The following is a 13,491-nucleotide window of genomic DNA, read 5'->3' as shown; positions in this document are numbered from 1 at the left end:
AAAAAAACCCCAGTCTTGGCTTCTGAGGGAAGGTCCTTCAGCTTGGGGAAGGGAGTTTTATGAATGAAAATGATGGGCCTCCTCCCTGTAAAAATGCCTCAAGAAATAATCAGATAATTTCAGTCATCAAAAAATAATCAGATAATTTCAGGTGGAGAAAACTTCTCCAAGGTGACTGGCCCCAAGCCCTCAAAACTGTCAATGTTAGGAGATACTAAAAAGGCTGGAGGAATTACAGAGGACTAAATAAAGACTTAAAATGCAATTATAACCCAATTCAGGCCTGAATTCAATTGTAGACCAGGGGAGAAGATAGCAATAAAGGGCATATTGGGGGCAACTGAGAAAATTTAAATATGGACTTTATATTATTAGATAAAATTATTGTACCAATGTTAAATTTCCTGGGAGTTATAATTGTGTTATGTTTATATAATGGATGGCCTTGTTCTTAGGGATACAAGCTGAAACATATAGTGGTGAAGTGTCATGGTGATCAAGTTGTTCTCAAAAGTTCAGTTGAAGAAAAAACAAAAAAATAAGAGAGATACATACAAGTGTGTATGTGTGCAAAAGAGAAAGAAGGAGCATGCTAACGTGAATGCTGGCAAAGTGTTAATTGGTGGGTCTGGGGCATAAAGAGGTTCATTAAATCATTTTTCCATCTTTTCTATATATTTAATATTTTTCAAAATAAAAAGTTGGAGGAAAATAAAGTGAAAATTCAGACATGCAATTCATTGTGCTTCCTAGGGAATTGATAGCAAATTAATAATGAATCGTCCTCCCCTTTCCCCAAAATAACACATGATACGTACCATACTGTACATGGTATGGGGGGTGTCAGATCTCTTAATGCTCTCCCACAGAACCCACAGAACCATAGGGTCTGAGAACTGATACTTCCCTTGCCTACCTCAAATTGCAGACAGCTCCCTCCAGCACAAGAGACTTTGGAGTGTGGCAGAGATCTTTCCTAGTTTTATTTACCTGCAACATAACCCTTATTGTCTAGTCATTCAAAAGTAGACTCCTGTCCCTCTCTGTCTGCCCACCTGAAATGACACCTCCTCCTTGAAGCCTTGTCCAAATTCTTGGGTCTTTGTCTTCATCCTCAGTTTGGCCTGGGGCTCTTGAGGCCAGGACTATGTGGTCATCTCCTCTTGACTTATGCCCTATAAGTCCGGCAATGCGACTTGCCCAGAACAGGCGCCTAGATGTGGTTTAAAAATCTGACCTTCCTTGCAATGAGTTTTTTACATTGTGTCAACTGGAGGAATATTTATGAATGACATTCAATTAACACATATTTCCCTGGCCCAGTTATGACATAAAACCTTGTCCCTGACTGTTAGGTGCTTCACATTTAGTTGTGGAGATGAGATTTGTTTTGACCATTCCTCAAAACTCAGAGGCAGAAAAATACACAAATAAAGTAAGATAAAATAAAGAAGTGAAACAAATCAATTAAATTAAATAATGAGATACAACAAAACGAAAGATTAAATTAAATAAAAAACAAAAAAATGAAATCAATTAATGAACAAAATAAAATTAATAAAATGAAATAAAATTATAAACCAAATAAAATAATGAAGTGAAATAGACAAAATGAAATAAAACTAAATACAATGAAATCATTAAATAAGAACAAAATAAAATAAATACAACGAAAAAGAAAAGAAAGAAATAAAATGAAGTTAAGGAGACAAGCCCAGTCATCCCCGAAGGAAACAGTGTGCGTGCATTTGTTGGGCAGGATTCCGTCCTTCCGCCCCGCGTCTTCGCGCCCCGTAGACTGTCGGCCACAGCTGGAGCTCAGCTGCAGGATCCGACGGACGAGGCGCGCGGCGCCCCTGGGTGTCGCCGGGTTCCCAGGTGGTCCCCGCGGAGCCCCTCGGGGGAGAAGGGCTCTCCGGGATTGATTGACAAGCTGCCCCCGCCCTCCCGGGGTCGCCGCGCGCACCGTGCGGCCGGTAGGCGGCGCTCTTGGATCCCGCGGTCCACGCGCGGCTCCGGGGATGGAGTCCGCCCCGCCACTCCCCGCAGCCCGCGCATCTGCGCCCAGCGCCTGTGCTGTGGGACCTCGGGCGGCCTCTGAACCCTTCGAGTTGACAGTCCCCTTCGCTAAAGTGTGTACGAAACACCCTTCCCCCTTCGTCCTGCCACCTGCGGTCTCTCGGATGCCCACTCTGAGGATGAACCAGTAACGGTTAGCTTGGAGCCCCTGGTGGGTGTCACATCAAACACGCGGAGATTGCCACGAGAACGTAAATGTGAAACTGGGCAGGAGGATGGTGCATCCAACGCCTTGATCTTCCTCGATGGAATAGTCGTTTCGTATAAAATAACTGAAAGTGTCAACATCTTAGTAAGTATGGAGTGAAATGTATTCACCTGCCTGGTGCCTCAGGGAAAAGGATATTCATTGAGAAAGTTGCTACCTGTGGCTTTAGCAGGGATTAAGTGACGGCAGAGGACATTTGCAGGCGGCCTTTCCAGGAGTCCCAGAAGTCCCAGGCAAAGCCACGCTGGCGGGAGGGGAGGGTTGGGGGTGGGGATGGGGCTGCTCGCATGCAAATGCAGCTGTGACAATCTGGCCGGGCGCCTCTGCGCCTCCGGGAGGCCGAGGCAGGAACAAAGCATTAGCATTTTCTACATGTGAAAAGCCCGCATTCCTGGGCGGGGAGGCCGCGAGGGCGCCGCCCCCCCTTCCCATTCACACTCCGGACCACACAGAGCGCCTCTCGCGCCAAATGCTCCGAGGTTCGTTTCAGCTTTTCTTTTGACCCGGGCGATGCAAACGAAATGTAGATACTTCCCTAAACGCCGGCTTTGACATTTAATGCGATCCTAAGTAGTCTGAAATGTGGACCGGATTAGGAGGAGGCTGGGGGCCCACAGGGACACTTGGGCAAATCCCCCTAAATCCTCCAGGACAATTGTTTGTCACCACACGGATTCCCACTGCCCCAAATGAGGGGGCTAATGAACTTCGCTGCCTCCTCCCGTGGCAGCCCCACTCCCACCCTGGAGCCTGCGTTTCTGCTCTGTCCTTCTCAGGGAGAAAGGGGAAGATGAAATTTCTGCGCCGGTTTGTTTACTGTAGGCTGGGCCAGCTGCCTTGGAGGATTGAGTTTGACCAGTAACTACAACCCACCCATCCTGGGCTACTATTTAACTCCCACTCCACAGGGCTCAGAGGGTCAAGGATGCTGAGGCCCTGTGAACCTTGGGGTTATGTTAATCGGCCAGGCGTCCCCACCTTGAAAGCAGCAGGCCCTGTGAGACATTGCCAGGCCTAGAAAGCAGATTTTATTGTTCATCTAGAACAATTCACAAACTGTATAATGCACAGCCTGTCTTCAAAGGTACTCACAATCCAGGAGGGGAAAGAAAATTGTTCACAAAGAACATGTTGTGAAAGACACGTGCTTACAGATCTGCCAAGTTACTATGGGCTCAACCAGAAAGCTCTCCAGCCCAGAGCATTGGAAATGGAGACTGGGGATAAGAGGAATCTCCCTGGAGGAGGTAAGGGATGTGGAGAGGCGGTGTGAGGTGGTAGGATGTTGACACATTCAAGGAGAAAATTCTAGACAGCAGAGGAGCCTGAGGCAAAGCCCTGGGGGTGAAAAATGGTGACTCCTTTTGGAAGATGGCAGAGAATCCAGTTTGGGCAACACATGGGGTGGAAGGGGGGTTAATAGTAGCTAAGCAGGGAGGGTAGAAAGAGACCTTCAGGTCTTCCTAAAGGAACTCCAGGGCAGGAGTCAGAGCTGTGCCTTAGGAAGTTACAGGCTGCGGTGAGGAGGAAAGGGTGGGAGAAGAGACCTGGGAAGGAGACCTGGGACCTCGTCATCACAAGGCGAGGACCTGGGCAAGGCAGGTAAAAATGGAATGGAACACAGGGTGCCAATATTTATTAAGCAATTGCTAGACATAAGTAGACATAAGTAGAGGGTGATTGGGCTGAGCTGGTCTCTTAGGTGGCAGGAGGGACAAGTGAACTCACCTGGGTTAAGTGTCCACTAGGTGCACTGTGCATTCATCAGCTCATTTTAGTCCTCACACTAGGCCCTGGGGAAAGGCACCCTCATTTTACAAACTGGTCAAAAAACCTCGAGACAAGCCAGGTGTAGTGGCTCATGCCTGTAATCCCAGAACTTAAGGAGGCGGAGGTGGGAGTATCACTTGAGGCCAGGAGCTCGAGACCAGCCTGGGCAATACAGCAAGACCCCCATCTCTACAAAAATTTAAAAATTAGCAGGCGTAGTGGCTCACATGCCTGTAGTCCCAGGTACTCGGGAGGCTGAGGGAGGACAGCTTGAGCCCAAGAGAGATGAAGCCATTTGCTCAAAATCACTTGGGTTGAGTAAGGGGCAGAGTTTCCAGCCAACTCGTCAGAAAAGGGAGTTTGAGTGGTTGGACAGTCAGGGCATGGTTTGTTATGATGATAAGGAAAACGCCCATCTATTACTTAGCACAGCAGCCACCTGAGACCCCCACCCCTCACGGAAGACCCGCATCAGCATAATACTAACCTAACACCTGGCCCATCAACTAATCTATTACCTGGCACATCAGCATAACACTAAACCCATGACCTGGTGCATCAACATAATACTAACCTATTACCTGGCGGACATTAGTCACCTGAGACCCCACCCCTTGGATCACCCCAGCTTAATAAAAGTGGGAAAAATTGGGTAGATGGGGCTCTGAATTTGGTGGCGAGACCCCTCTGAGCCCGCTAGCGAATAAACCTTGATTCTCCGAATAAACTTGATTCTCCGACTCTCCGTGTGCCGCTCAGTTTGTCCTCGGGACCACTCGCTGTAACACTTGCTGTAACAATGAAAGAGTAGCACTCTGCCATGGAAGAGGCAGTGGAGGGTGAGAGGTGTCCATGTGCAGGCAAGTGGAAGTGGATTGGGAAAGGCCACGGAAGGTTGCTAGGCCTACCTGCCAGTCAGGAGCAAGGCTTCGGCTCTAGAGGGGGCCAGGCCATTTTAGGGGTTAAAGGCCAGGAGGCACAATGGAAGACTGCCTACTCCAGCTGTGCTGAGGGTTCATGCCTTGCAGTTTTAGGGACACTTGCAACAACATTCTATTGGGTCTGTTAAAGGATTCATGAGGCGAATCTGTTCCTATTTTGTATATGGTGCAGCTGAATTGGGGGTGAGGCTTGAACAGAACTAATGGGGCTCTTCTCAGAATTCAAAACCCCAGCAAATAAGATGTTATCTTTTAAGGATGATGCCTACAACACCCACACCTGTTAAATACCAGAAAAACATATACCACATAAGAAAGTGTACATACCAGAGACACAAAGGGGGAAGAAACTGGGGGCAGCTAGGAAAAACTTCAGAGTAGTATGTATGTATTTATTTATTTTAGGGGTCTTGCCCTGTTGCCTAGGCTGGAGTGCAGTAGTGTGATCACAGCTCACTGCTGCCTTGAACTCCTGGGCTCGAGTGATCTATCTCAGCCTCCCAAGTAGCTGGGACTACAGGTGCACGCTACTATACCCAGAAGCGGTATTGAAAGCCTCTTAGTATAGACAGGATTATATACTACTTATATGGTTAGTTAGCAGATGTGGCTTTAACAAATTGGGGCAGGAAAAACAGGTGGGAAGAAGCCTTCCTAGCTTCAGGAACCAGTAAGAGCAGAGTCCCAGAGGTGAAGAGCTTACGTTTCATTTGCTCAGCTCTGCTGAGGGTGGGCAGTGGAGGTTTGCAAAGCTGAGATGCTGGAACGTTAATCTGAAAACAAGGCATCAGATATAGTTCACCTGGTTGGGGAAACACTTAACTGGCCTCCCCTTAAGACGGGCAGGGCTTCTCAGATTTTCTTCAGGATGAGCCTCCAGGCCCCACCCAGACTCCTGCAATCGGCGGTGCAGAGCCTGCTGAGGGAGCACCTGCTGAGGGACAAGGCGGTGGCCATCCCTGCTCTGAACAAGCTGCCAGTGGAGCTTTTCCCATTACTATTCATGGTGGCCTTGACCGAGGGACGCAGCAAAACCCTGACGGCCATGGTGCAGGCCTGCCCCTTCCTCCGCCTGCCTCTGGGGGTCCTGATGAAGATGCTTCACCTGGAGACCTTAAGCGCTGTGCTGGATGGGCTCGATGTGCTGCTTGCCCAGAAGGTTCGCCCCAGTGGGTGGGAGCTGCAAGTGCTGGATTTACGGGAAGTTGATGAGAACTTCTGGAGCATGTGGTCTGGAGCCCCAGTGAGGTCCTCGCGGGCCGTGAGAGGCAAACAGGGGAGGACCAGGGGAGGACCGTCCAGGCACGGGAAGGCAGCGGCCACTGAAGGTGGTCATAGACGTCTTTTTTTGCAACAAGAAGAGAAAACTTCTTGAATTTCTCACGTATCTCTTTGAATGGGGCCAGCTGCGGAAAGATTTAGTACACCTGTGCTGTAAGGAGGCGGTCTTTTTTGTAAGCTACTTCTATGAACTCAGACAGTTTTTAGAAATAGTGGACCTGAACTGTATCCAGGACATGGAAGTGCACACCTTCTGGGACATCGGTAACCTAGGACAATTTGTCCCTTACCTGGCCCAGATGAGGAGTGTTCGTACAGTCATCTTCAGCGACGTGCACAGGCATGACTACGATTGGCGAAAGGCAGGGAAAGAGATTATGACCGAATTCACCTCTACGTTCTTCAAGCTGGACAAGCTCCAGAAGCTTTCTCTGTACAGGGTCTGCTTCCTCGAGCACTATCTAGACCAGTTAGTCAGGTGCCTCAAGACCCCCTTGGAGTCCTTGACAATAAGTGAGTGCAAACAATTAGAAACTGCAGGCCGGGCGTGGTGGCTCACGCCTGTAATCCTAGCACTCTGGGAGGCCGAGGCAGGAGGATTGCTCTAGGTCAGGAGTTTGAGACCAGCCTGAGCAAGAGTGAGACCCCCGTCTCTACTAAAAATAGAAAGAAATTATCTGGCCAACTAAAATATAGAAAAAAAAAATTAGCCGGGCATGGTGGCGCATGCCTGTAGTCCCAGCTACTCGGGAGGCTGAGGCAGGAGGATTGCTTGAGCCCAGGACTTTGAGGTTGCTGTGAGCTAGGCTGATGCCACGGCACTCTAGCCTGGGCAACACAGTGAGACTCTGTCTCCAAAAAAAAAAAAAAATAGAAACTGCAACTGACTGCCTGTTCCTGCGCCCAAGCACGCATCAGCTAAAGGAGCTGGACCTGAGTGGCATCATACTGAGCAATTTCAATCCTGAGCCCTTCCAAACTCTACTAGAGAACGTTGCAGCCACCCTGCAGGTCCTGATCTTAGAGGACTGTTGGATCACAGACTTCCAGCTCAGTGTCATTCTGCCTGCCTTGAGCCGCTGCCACCAGCTCATAACCTTCAACTTCCGTGGGAACCAAATCTCCGAGGCCATCCTAGAGACCCTGTTTTGCCACACCGTCAAGCTGAGCAGTTTAAGCCTAGAGATATATCCTGTCCCTGATGAGTGTTATACAGATATGGACCCAGAGCCTTGCTTCCAGCTTCAAGGGTGATGGAGATACTGGGGACTTAAGGCAGCCCAAGAGGATCGAGTTCTGTTCCCTCCGCTGCCCTTATTGTTTTTATAGGTTAGTTATCCCATGTATTTATGGGGAGCTTGCAATGAATACGTGGACATGGTTATAAAGGAAGAGTCAGAAATAAAGGGAACATGAGTGTAAAAAAAAAAAAAAAGACGTGCAGGGCTATCCCAGCAAGTGAAGTAGACACTGTTGGTGATTTCTTCCCCATGATTCCTTGCAGCTAAGGATGGCTACATGACATGATTTGACAAAGGGATGTAAACTGAGGTCTGCTGGGGGATTCTGAGAAAGCTTTGTTCCTAATAGTCTCCTATCAAGATTAGCTACCTGTGCCCTCTTCTTGCATTCAATGTGATGCTGGAACATCTTGTGACCAGGGGGACAAAAGCTCAAATGTTAAGGGCAGTGGCACGGAAGAATAGAGCTGAGTTCCTGATGGCATCACTGGATACTAGAACCAAGGCCAGCAGCTACCTACATATCCCCTTCTCAAGGGAGAGAAAAGCAATCTTTGTTTAAATCATAAATCTATTTTTGCTACTTGCAGCCAACTGTATTCTTATTTAACATGGGACCTGCCTTGCCCTTCATAGCTATTCCTGCTTTCCCATAAATAAAACAGCATGCAGAGAAAAGTTCTAATTTTTTAGGATTTCTCCAAAGATGTGTTGTTTTCAAGTACAATTACAGGCCTTTTCCTACTCCATACTACCAAGATCATGTGAGTTCCTAACAATTTACGAAGTCTGTGAACTTACTCTCCAGAAAATGCTCAGCCTAAGCAACTCTGCTACCATCCTGCTGGATCTGGGTGGGTTCCACACTGCCGTTGTTGGTCTGGGACTTGGGAAAGCAGAGGCTGCAGACTGAGATCAATACCAGTGCAGCTAAAGGGTCCTACTCTCACCTCCTCTGGAAAGGCTTCAAGAGGCCCAAAGTAGGTAGGCCACTTCTGCCTTCTGTATCCACCTGGAATCTACTCTATGTATGAAACAACTGCAATGTGGCAATGGAAAAATGAAGCCCCTTCCTACATCCATCCATGTTTAAGTGAAGGAAGAAATTCTTTCCCTTTCTGAGTCTGTGAGCAATGTCTAGTTAAATCACAAATACTCAGTTCCAGTACATATCCCTATCTGAATTCTGTTTCTGGTCAGCAACAGAATAATTCAGATAGTTTCAGATAAATCATGTGCTTATCCAAGCACTTGCTTCTCTATTTCTGAAACTGAGGAACCATGTAGATTCAGCCAGTGTGTTACACTTCCCTGAGGTTGGTCTCCAAACTAGGGAACTGAAGAGATGCAGACGGCAAAGGATACTCTAAATGGCAAGCTTTGATGAATCTATTAATGCCAAACACTATCTTAACTAGGGGTTACCCAGTTTTCTAAAGCCAGTCTGTGTTACTTTTTCTACTTAAAGTTGGCATACCTCTACCCTATTGGCAAATTTTGTCAATGTCAATCCCACAACACATACCTGTCTTTTGGGAAAAAGCTTTTAAATTCTTGTTTGCATTTGCATAGGGGTGAGCAATGAACCTCGAACTACATGCTAACAGACTCCAGAGCCAGTGCTTCTGCCTAAGGGTACAGGAGGGTGAACAAGGCAGCGCACTGAACCCTGTTTGTCTATATTTGTAATGTTTAAGTAAATGATTCCTAACAGATCAGTCATCTCTTCTTAACCCAATCATACCAGCCCTATGGGTTATTGCACATTTTCTGGTCTATTTAGTCATAACTAGGCATAAACCACATCAGTTCTCTCTCCCTTCCCTCCACCCCAGGTCAGCTTCTGGACTGGCTATTTATCTACTGCTGATGTTCTTCTGTAAATTTTTTAAATATTTAACACTAAATCTCAGATGCTAAATACTCTGTTGCAAGAAAAGACTGTGTAAGACTTCTGATAAGATCGTGTTTTAATTGCCTGACACATACTGAATAGTGGCTCAAAATTAATAGGCAGAAATTAAAGAAAAACAGCTGGAAATGAGTTTGTGAATCCTTAATTTTAAGTAAGCTTCTGGCAAAAAAAGTCACGAGTAGAACGAGTCGAAATTGTGTCTTCAAAATTAACAACCTTCACCTTCTGTCTTTTATTCATTTTGCTGTGATACAATGAAAAAGGCCAGTAAATACTGCCCTGGGTCTCAGGTAACAGTTTTCCGAAAGTGTAATATCACTTTCTCTGCACAGTGGTGAAAGCCGGCATTTGGATGGGCTGGATCGGGTGGACAGGCTGAAACACTGGCTTCTTTCTCACATCAGCGTGTGTTTTCACTGCAGGGAGCAGCTGATTCCTTTTGATGATCTGTAAGGCCAGCTGGGTATTACCTATAAAAATACATCCCAGTAAAAAACAAAGCACACAACAATACCACTGCACACAAAGCCAGCCATCAGAATTCTGCAAGGGAGGCAAAAGGAGATCTAGAAGGGTGGTGGGTCTGTAGCCTTGGAGGTACACATAATGCCTGCGACCCATGCCCCAAATTCTGATTTAAGTGATGCAGGGTGTGGCTTGGGCAATGGGATTTTTTAAAGCTTCCTAGTGATTGTAAGGTACAGCCCAGGTTAGGAACTTGTTACATTTTTCTCTTTTGGAGCTCTGAGAAAAAAAAAAAAAAAAAAGAACTTGTTACAGGTGGAATGTATAAAAGAAGGGATCTAGGGCCGTGCACTAGCCCTAATCAAGTCTTTAAGGAGGCCAAGGCTTACTGGGTGCTAGGCACTTAAAACTACTTCTTCAGCTACAAAATAGGGGGAGCCTTGTAAGGGTTCCCATGAGCAACAAGGAGGTATATCTTAGATCTCTTTCTCTTTTGTTTTTTTTTTTTTTTAAATAAGATGGGGTCTTGCTCTGCCACCCACGCTGGAGTTCAGTGGCTATTCACAGGCATGATCGTAGCACACTGCAGCCTCAAACTCCTGGGCTCAAATGACCCTCCCACGTCAGCCTCCTGAATAGCTGGGACTACAGGCACGTACCCGGCTGTGACTCAGAACTCTTAATATTTCTGTCCCTTCTATTATAATTTATCCCATTCACATCTCTTTTCTACTTTATGCCATCTCATATTTAAGGCTTATAGCCTTTTTTTCTGGGAAGCCACATCCTGGAGATCACATATGCTCTAGAGGCATGACCTGGATTTATGTTTAAATAAATAATTCTCAGCAAGAACTGGCTTACTGTAAAACTCATTAATGACATCTGTGTTCAAAATACTACGGTGTACAACTCAAAGCAACAGGAATTCTGACTCATGTTCTCAATTAGAGTCATTTAGCTGCCTAAGAGAAAGGTTAATTAGTAGGGATTAATTATAATTAAGTGTCGGAAGTTATGACTCTGCATTTTCACAGATAAAAGGAAGTATGTTTAACTTGCAAGGAGGTATTTGTAGGATACCAAAAACTCTCTAATTACAGTTTCTCTTTTTCTTTTGTAAAAAGAGTTTTTGCTTTTTTTTTTTTTTATGATGGCATTAGGCAAAATTATTTAAAGTCAATAAATTTTCATTCAAGGAATTTCACATGTGGTCCTTCCACTGTCCATCAAGGGTACTTAGTTCCTCAAAGGCTGGAGTCTCTGAAGATTTACCTTCAAGATAGCCCTTTTTAATAGAACAGATCCTTAATCCATAGTTGTTTTCTCAGCCCAGAAGTTACTTGCCACAGTTCTTTTTCTTTCATTTTGGTTTCTTTTATCTGCATCTGAATATGGTCATACTGATGAAAACTTAAATTCCCCACCAAGAATCTTTGGGATCTAATTTCTTCAAGTTACTTCAGGGTCATTTTTAGAGTATATCTATTTGGTTCTCAATTCGACACCCTTTGGAAAAATGAGTGAGTTCAAATCATATTAGTTCCTAAAGCCATCACATTCAAGAATAGTACTGATCAGTGGGATATGCCAATACCTAAGGTAGAAACAAATTATTAGGTCTTTCATACTTTTAGCAACTGTCTTGTAGTTCCTTCCCACAGAGCTAACAAATAGTCCTGTGAGTAAAGCAAAACCACAAAGTTACTCTATGTGGCGTTTCCAACGATGTGTGGCTACAGGAAAAGCCCCACCGGGATAGACCTCAACCTCTACCTACATTTTTGTTTAAAAGAACTTGATGGGTAATATCTTCAGGGAAGGCAAGGATTTGATTTTTAAGAGAAAAAGCAGACATTTAAAATCTTGGGTTCTTTCAAGGGTTAAAGTTCTAACTAGGGAGAATTACTCACCATTCTGCAGTTCAAGGTAGACTGCCAACAAGATGGCCTCAGGGGGCACCTCTTTAGGATGGATCATTGAAGCCGCCTTTGCTCAAAACAGAAAGACACCCATGAAAAACCAACAGCTTAAGATACAAACTCCAAGTACATCTGCCAACCAAGGACAAGGTAGCAAACTCATTCAAGCTCATTCCCACGTGACTTCCTGGGGACACCTATTGCTCTGTTAAGCTAAGATGCGCCTCAGCTGCCTTTGTCTTAAAACCTACCAATTAAGCTAGACATGTATTTTTTTTTTTTTTTACAGGCAGAGTTTTGGTATGTTGCCCAGGCCAGCCTTGAATTCCTGAGCTCAAGCAATCCTCCTTCCTCAGCCTCCTAAGTAGCTGGGACTATAGGTGTGCACCACTGCCTCTGGCTTAGACAAAAATTTTTAGTTAAAGGATTTAATATTTTCCCTTGCCTAATCCATAACAAGTTCTTAATAGGGGAAAGTTTTTCTTCCCTCTTGGTTTTCACATGCTTAGAGTTCTTATTCTGTCTCTTGGCGATTCTGGATTTTGAGACGGGTGATCAGACACCCCTGATTGTACATGTTAGTTATCTGTCCAGGTCTGCTGGTGGCTCTTCACCAGAGATACAGTTGCATTTACATCAAAATCTGCATGCCCATCTGTTTTCCTAGGTAACATCTCAGTATTGTAGGTTGTAAGTTGCCAATGTTGGGAATAAGAATTCAAACTTAAATGGTAATACAGAAAACATGTACCTCTTAGCATGTTTAATTTCCTTATTCTTAAGGACTGAAACATAATACAATTTAATCAAACAGAATCATTTATTGGTTTAGGCAACATGCTGCCCTTAAATCTAAGTAGGAGCCATAGCACCAGCCAGCAGTTTCTCTCTGATCCAGTCCTGAGGAAAGGAAGCTTGGATTGCTCTGCTCAAAGGCGCTGAAATGATAGGTTTATTTCCTCAGTCTGGGCCTCTCTGGGCTGCAGCCTTTTCCTCACCTTACTATCAACTTGTACTTCCCCATCTGGTTTTAGTTGCTCATTACTTCCAGATTGCTTTACTCCTTCCCTTAATCTAATCAGAAAATGTACTTCTACAAATACTCATTGAACAGAGGTGGGTGTGGAGGAAAGACAGGGACTTCCCCTGATGATAAACAAGCATGCAAATAACTAACAATAATCCAAACAACTTTACCTAAATTGCTGCATACCCTGGCATTACCTAAATGCCAGGGAAAGAGGCCAGTAAATGTGCTGTGAGTATGGAGAAAAAGAAAGAAGTTTCTTTTTCTTTCTTTTTTTTTTTAGGAAGATAAGACAAGGAAAGAATTTTCTTTCAAATAAAGAGCTTTGGGGTAAGGGAGGCCTCCCTTAGTCTTTGCAGGGCAGATAACTGATAGGCAGAAAATGGGGGAAAATGGGATTGAAGGTTTTAGCTTGAATGTGGAAAATGTCTGGGGAACCAGAAACTTGTACTAGGTTAGTTCCTGGCAGCACAAAGAGAGACCAGTGGGGAGTCTCACCCAGGGCATGTGCTCCTAAGAAGTTCCTCATGAATGAGGTGGGGAGACTTTTGTTCTTCTCACTACATCACTGAGGTATAACAACTCAGCTGAAAAAATGAGAATTTATACTTCTGGCCTAGCTTTATAAGCAAGCCATATAGA

General features: G+C 45.2%; 2 protein-coding genes and 1 non-coding gene across 10 annotated transcripts in view; 1 reads left to right on the top strand and 2 right to left on the bottom strand.

Moving 5' to 3' along the window:
• The first annotated feature begins 5,866 nt into the window (after window positions 1-5,866).
• Window positions 5,867-7,533, top strand: LOC138385808 (PRAME family member 12-like). Its single transcript, XM_069472024.1, has 3 exons — window positions 5,867-6,259; window positions 6,357-6,748; window positions 7,188-7,533. Exons 1-3 carry the CDS (start codon window positions 5,867-5,869, stop codon window positions 7,531-7,533), a joined length of 1,131 nt encoding a protein of 376 aa, XP_069328125.1.
• Window positions 7,534-9,472: 1,939 nt separating this feature from the next.
• CNOT10 (CCR4-NOT transcription complex subunit 10) overlaps window positions 9,473-13,491 on the bottom strand; it is a 74,262-nt gene continuing 70,243 nt past the window's right edge. For 7 of the 8 annotated variants that reach the window (XM_069473362.1, XM_069473365.1, XM_069473363.1 and 4 more), the window contains 2 exons: window positions 11,814-11,889; window positions 9,473-9,905 (listed from right to left, as the gene is read on the bottom strand). In XM_069473362.1, the coding sequence (XP_069329463.1) occupies window positions 9,751-9,905; window positions 11,814-11,889 (231 nt within the window). In that variant the 3' untranslated portion in view covers window positions 9,473-9,750. The remainder of the gene's footprint in view (window positions 9,906-11,813; window positions 11,890-13,491) is intronic. The other variant, XM_069473364.1, reaches the window with a different exon arrangement.
• LOC138388998 (small nucleolar RNA SNORA18) lies at window positions 11,539-11,670 on the bottom strand. The gene has a single exon (XR_011234444.1). It is a non-coding gene; the product is annotated as a small nucleolar RNA SNORA18 (small nucleolar RNA).

The sequence above is a fragment of the Eulemur rufifrons genome, chromosome 7 (genome assembly GCF_041146395.1).
Source record: "Eulemur rufifrons isolate Redbay chromosome 7, OSU_ERuf_1, whole genome shotgun sequence".
Classification (NCBI taxonomy): domain Eukaryota; kingdom Metazoa; phylum Chordata; class Mammalia; order Primates; family Lemuridae; genus Eulemur; species Eulemur rufifrons.
The sequence above is the reverse complement of the archived record's forward strand: the minus strand, read 5'-3'. Positions and strand labels throughout refer to the sequence as shown.

Coding starts and splice junctions, on each gene's coding strand:
- LOC138385808 (XM_069472024.1), top strand. CDS start 5,867: ATGAGCCTCCAGGCCCCACCCAGACTCCTGCAATCGGCGGTGCAGAGC. Junction 6,260..6,356: donor CAGTGAGGTCCTCGCGGGCC/GTGAGAGGCAAA, acceptor TTTTGCAACAAG/AAGAGAAAACTTCTTGAATT. Junction 6,749..7,187: donor CTCGAGCACTATCTAGACCA/GTTAGTCAGGTG, acceptor CCTGCGCCCAAG/CACGCATCAGCTAAAGGAGC.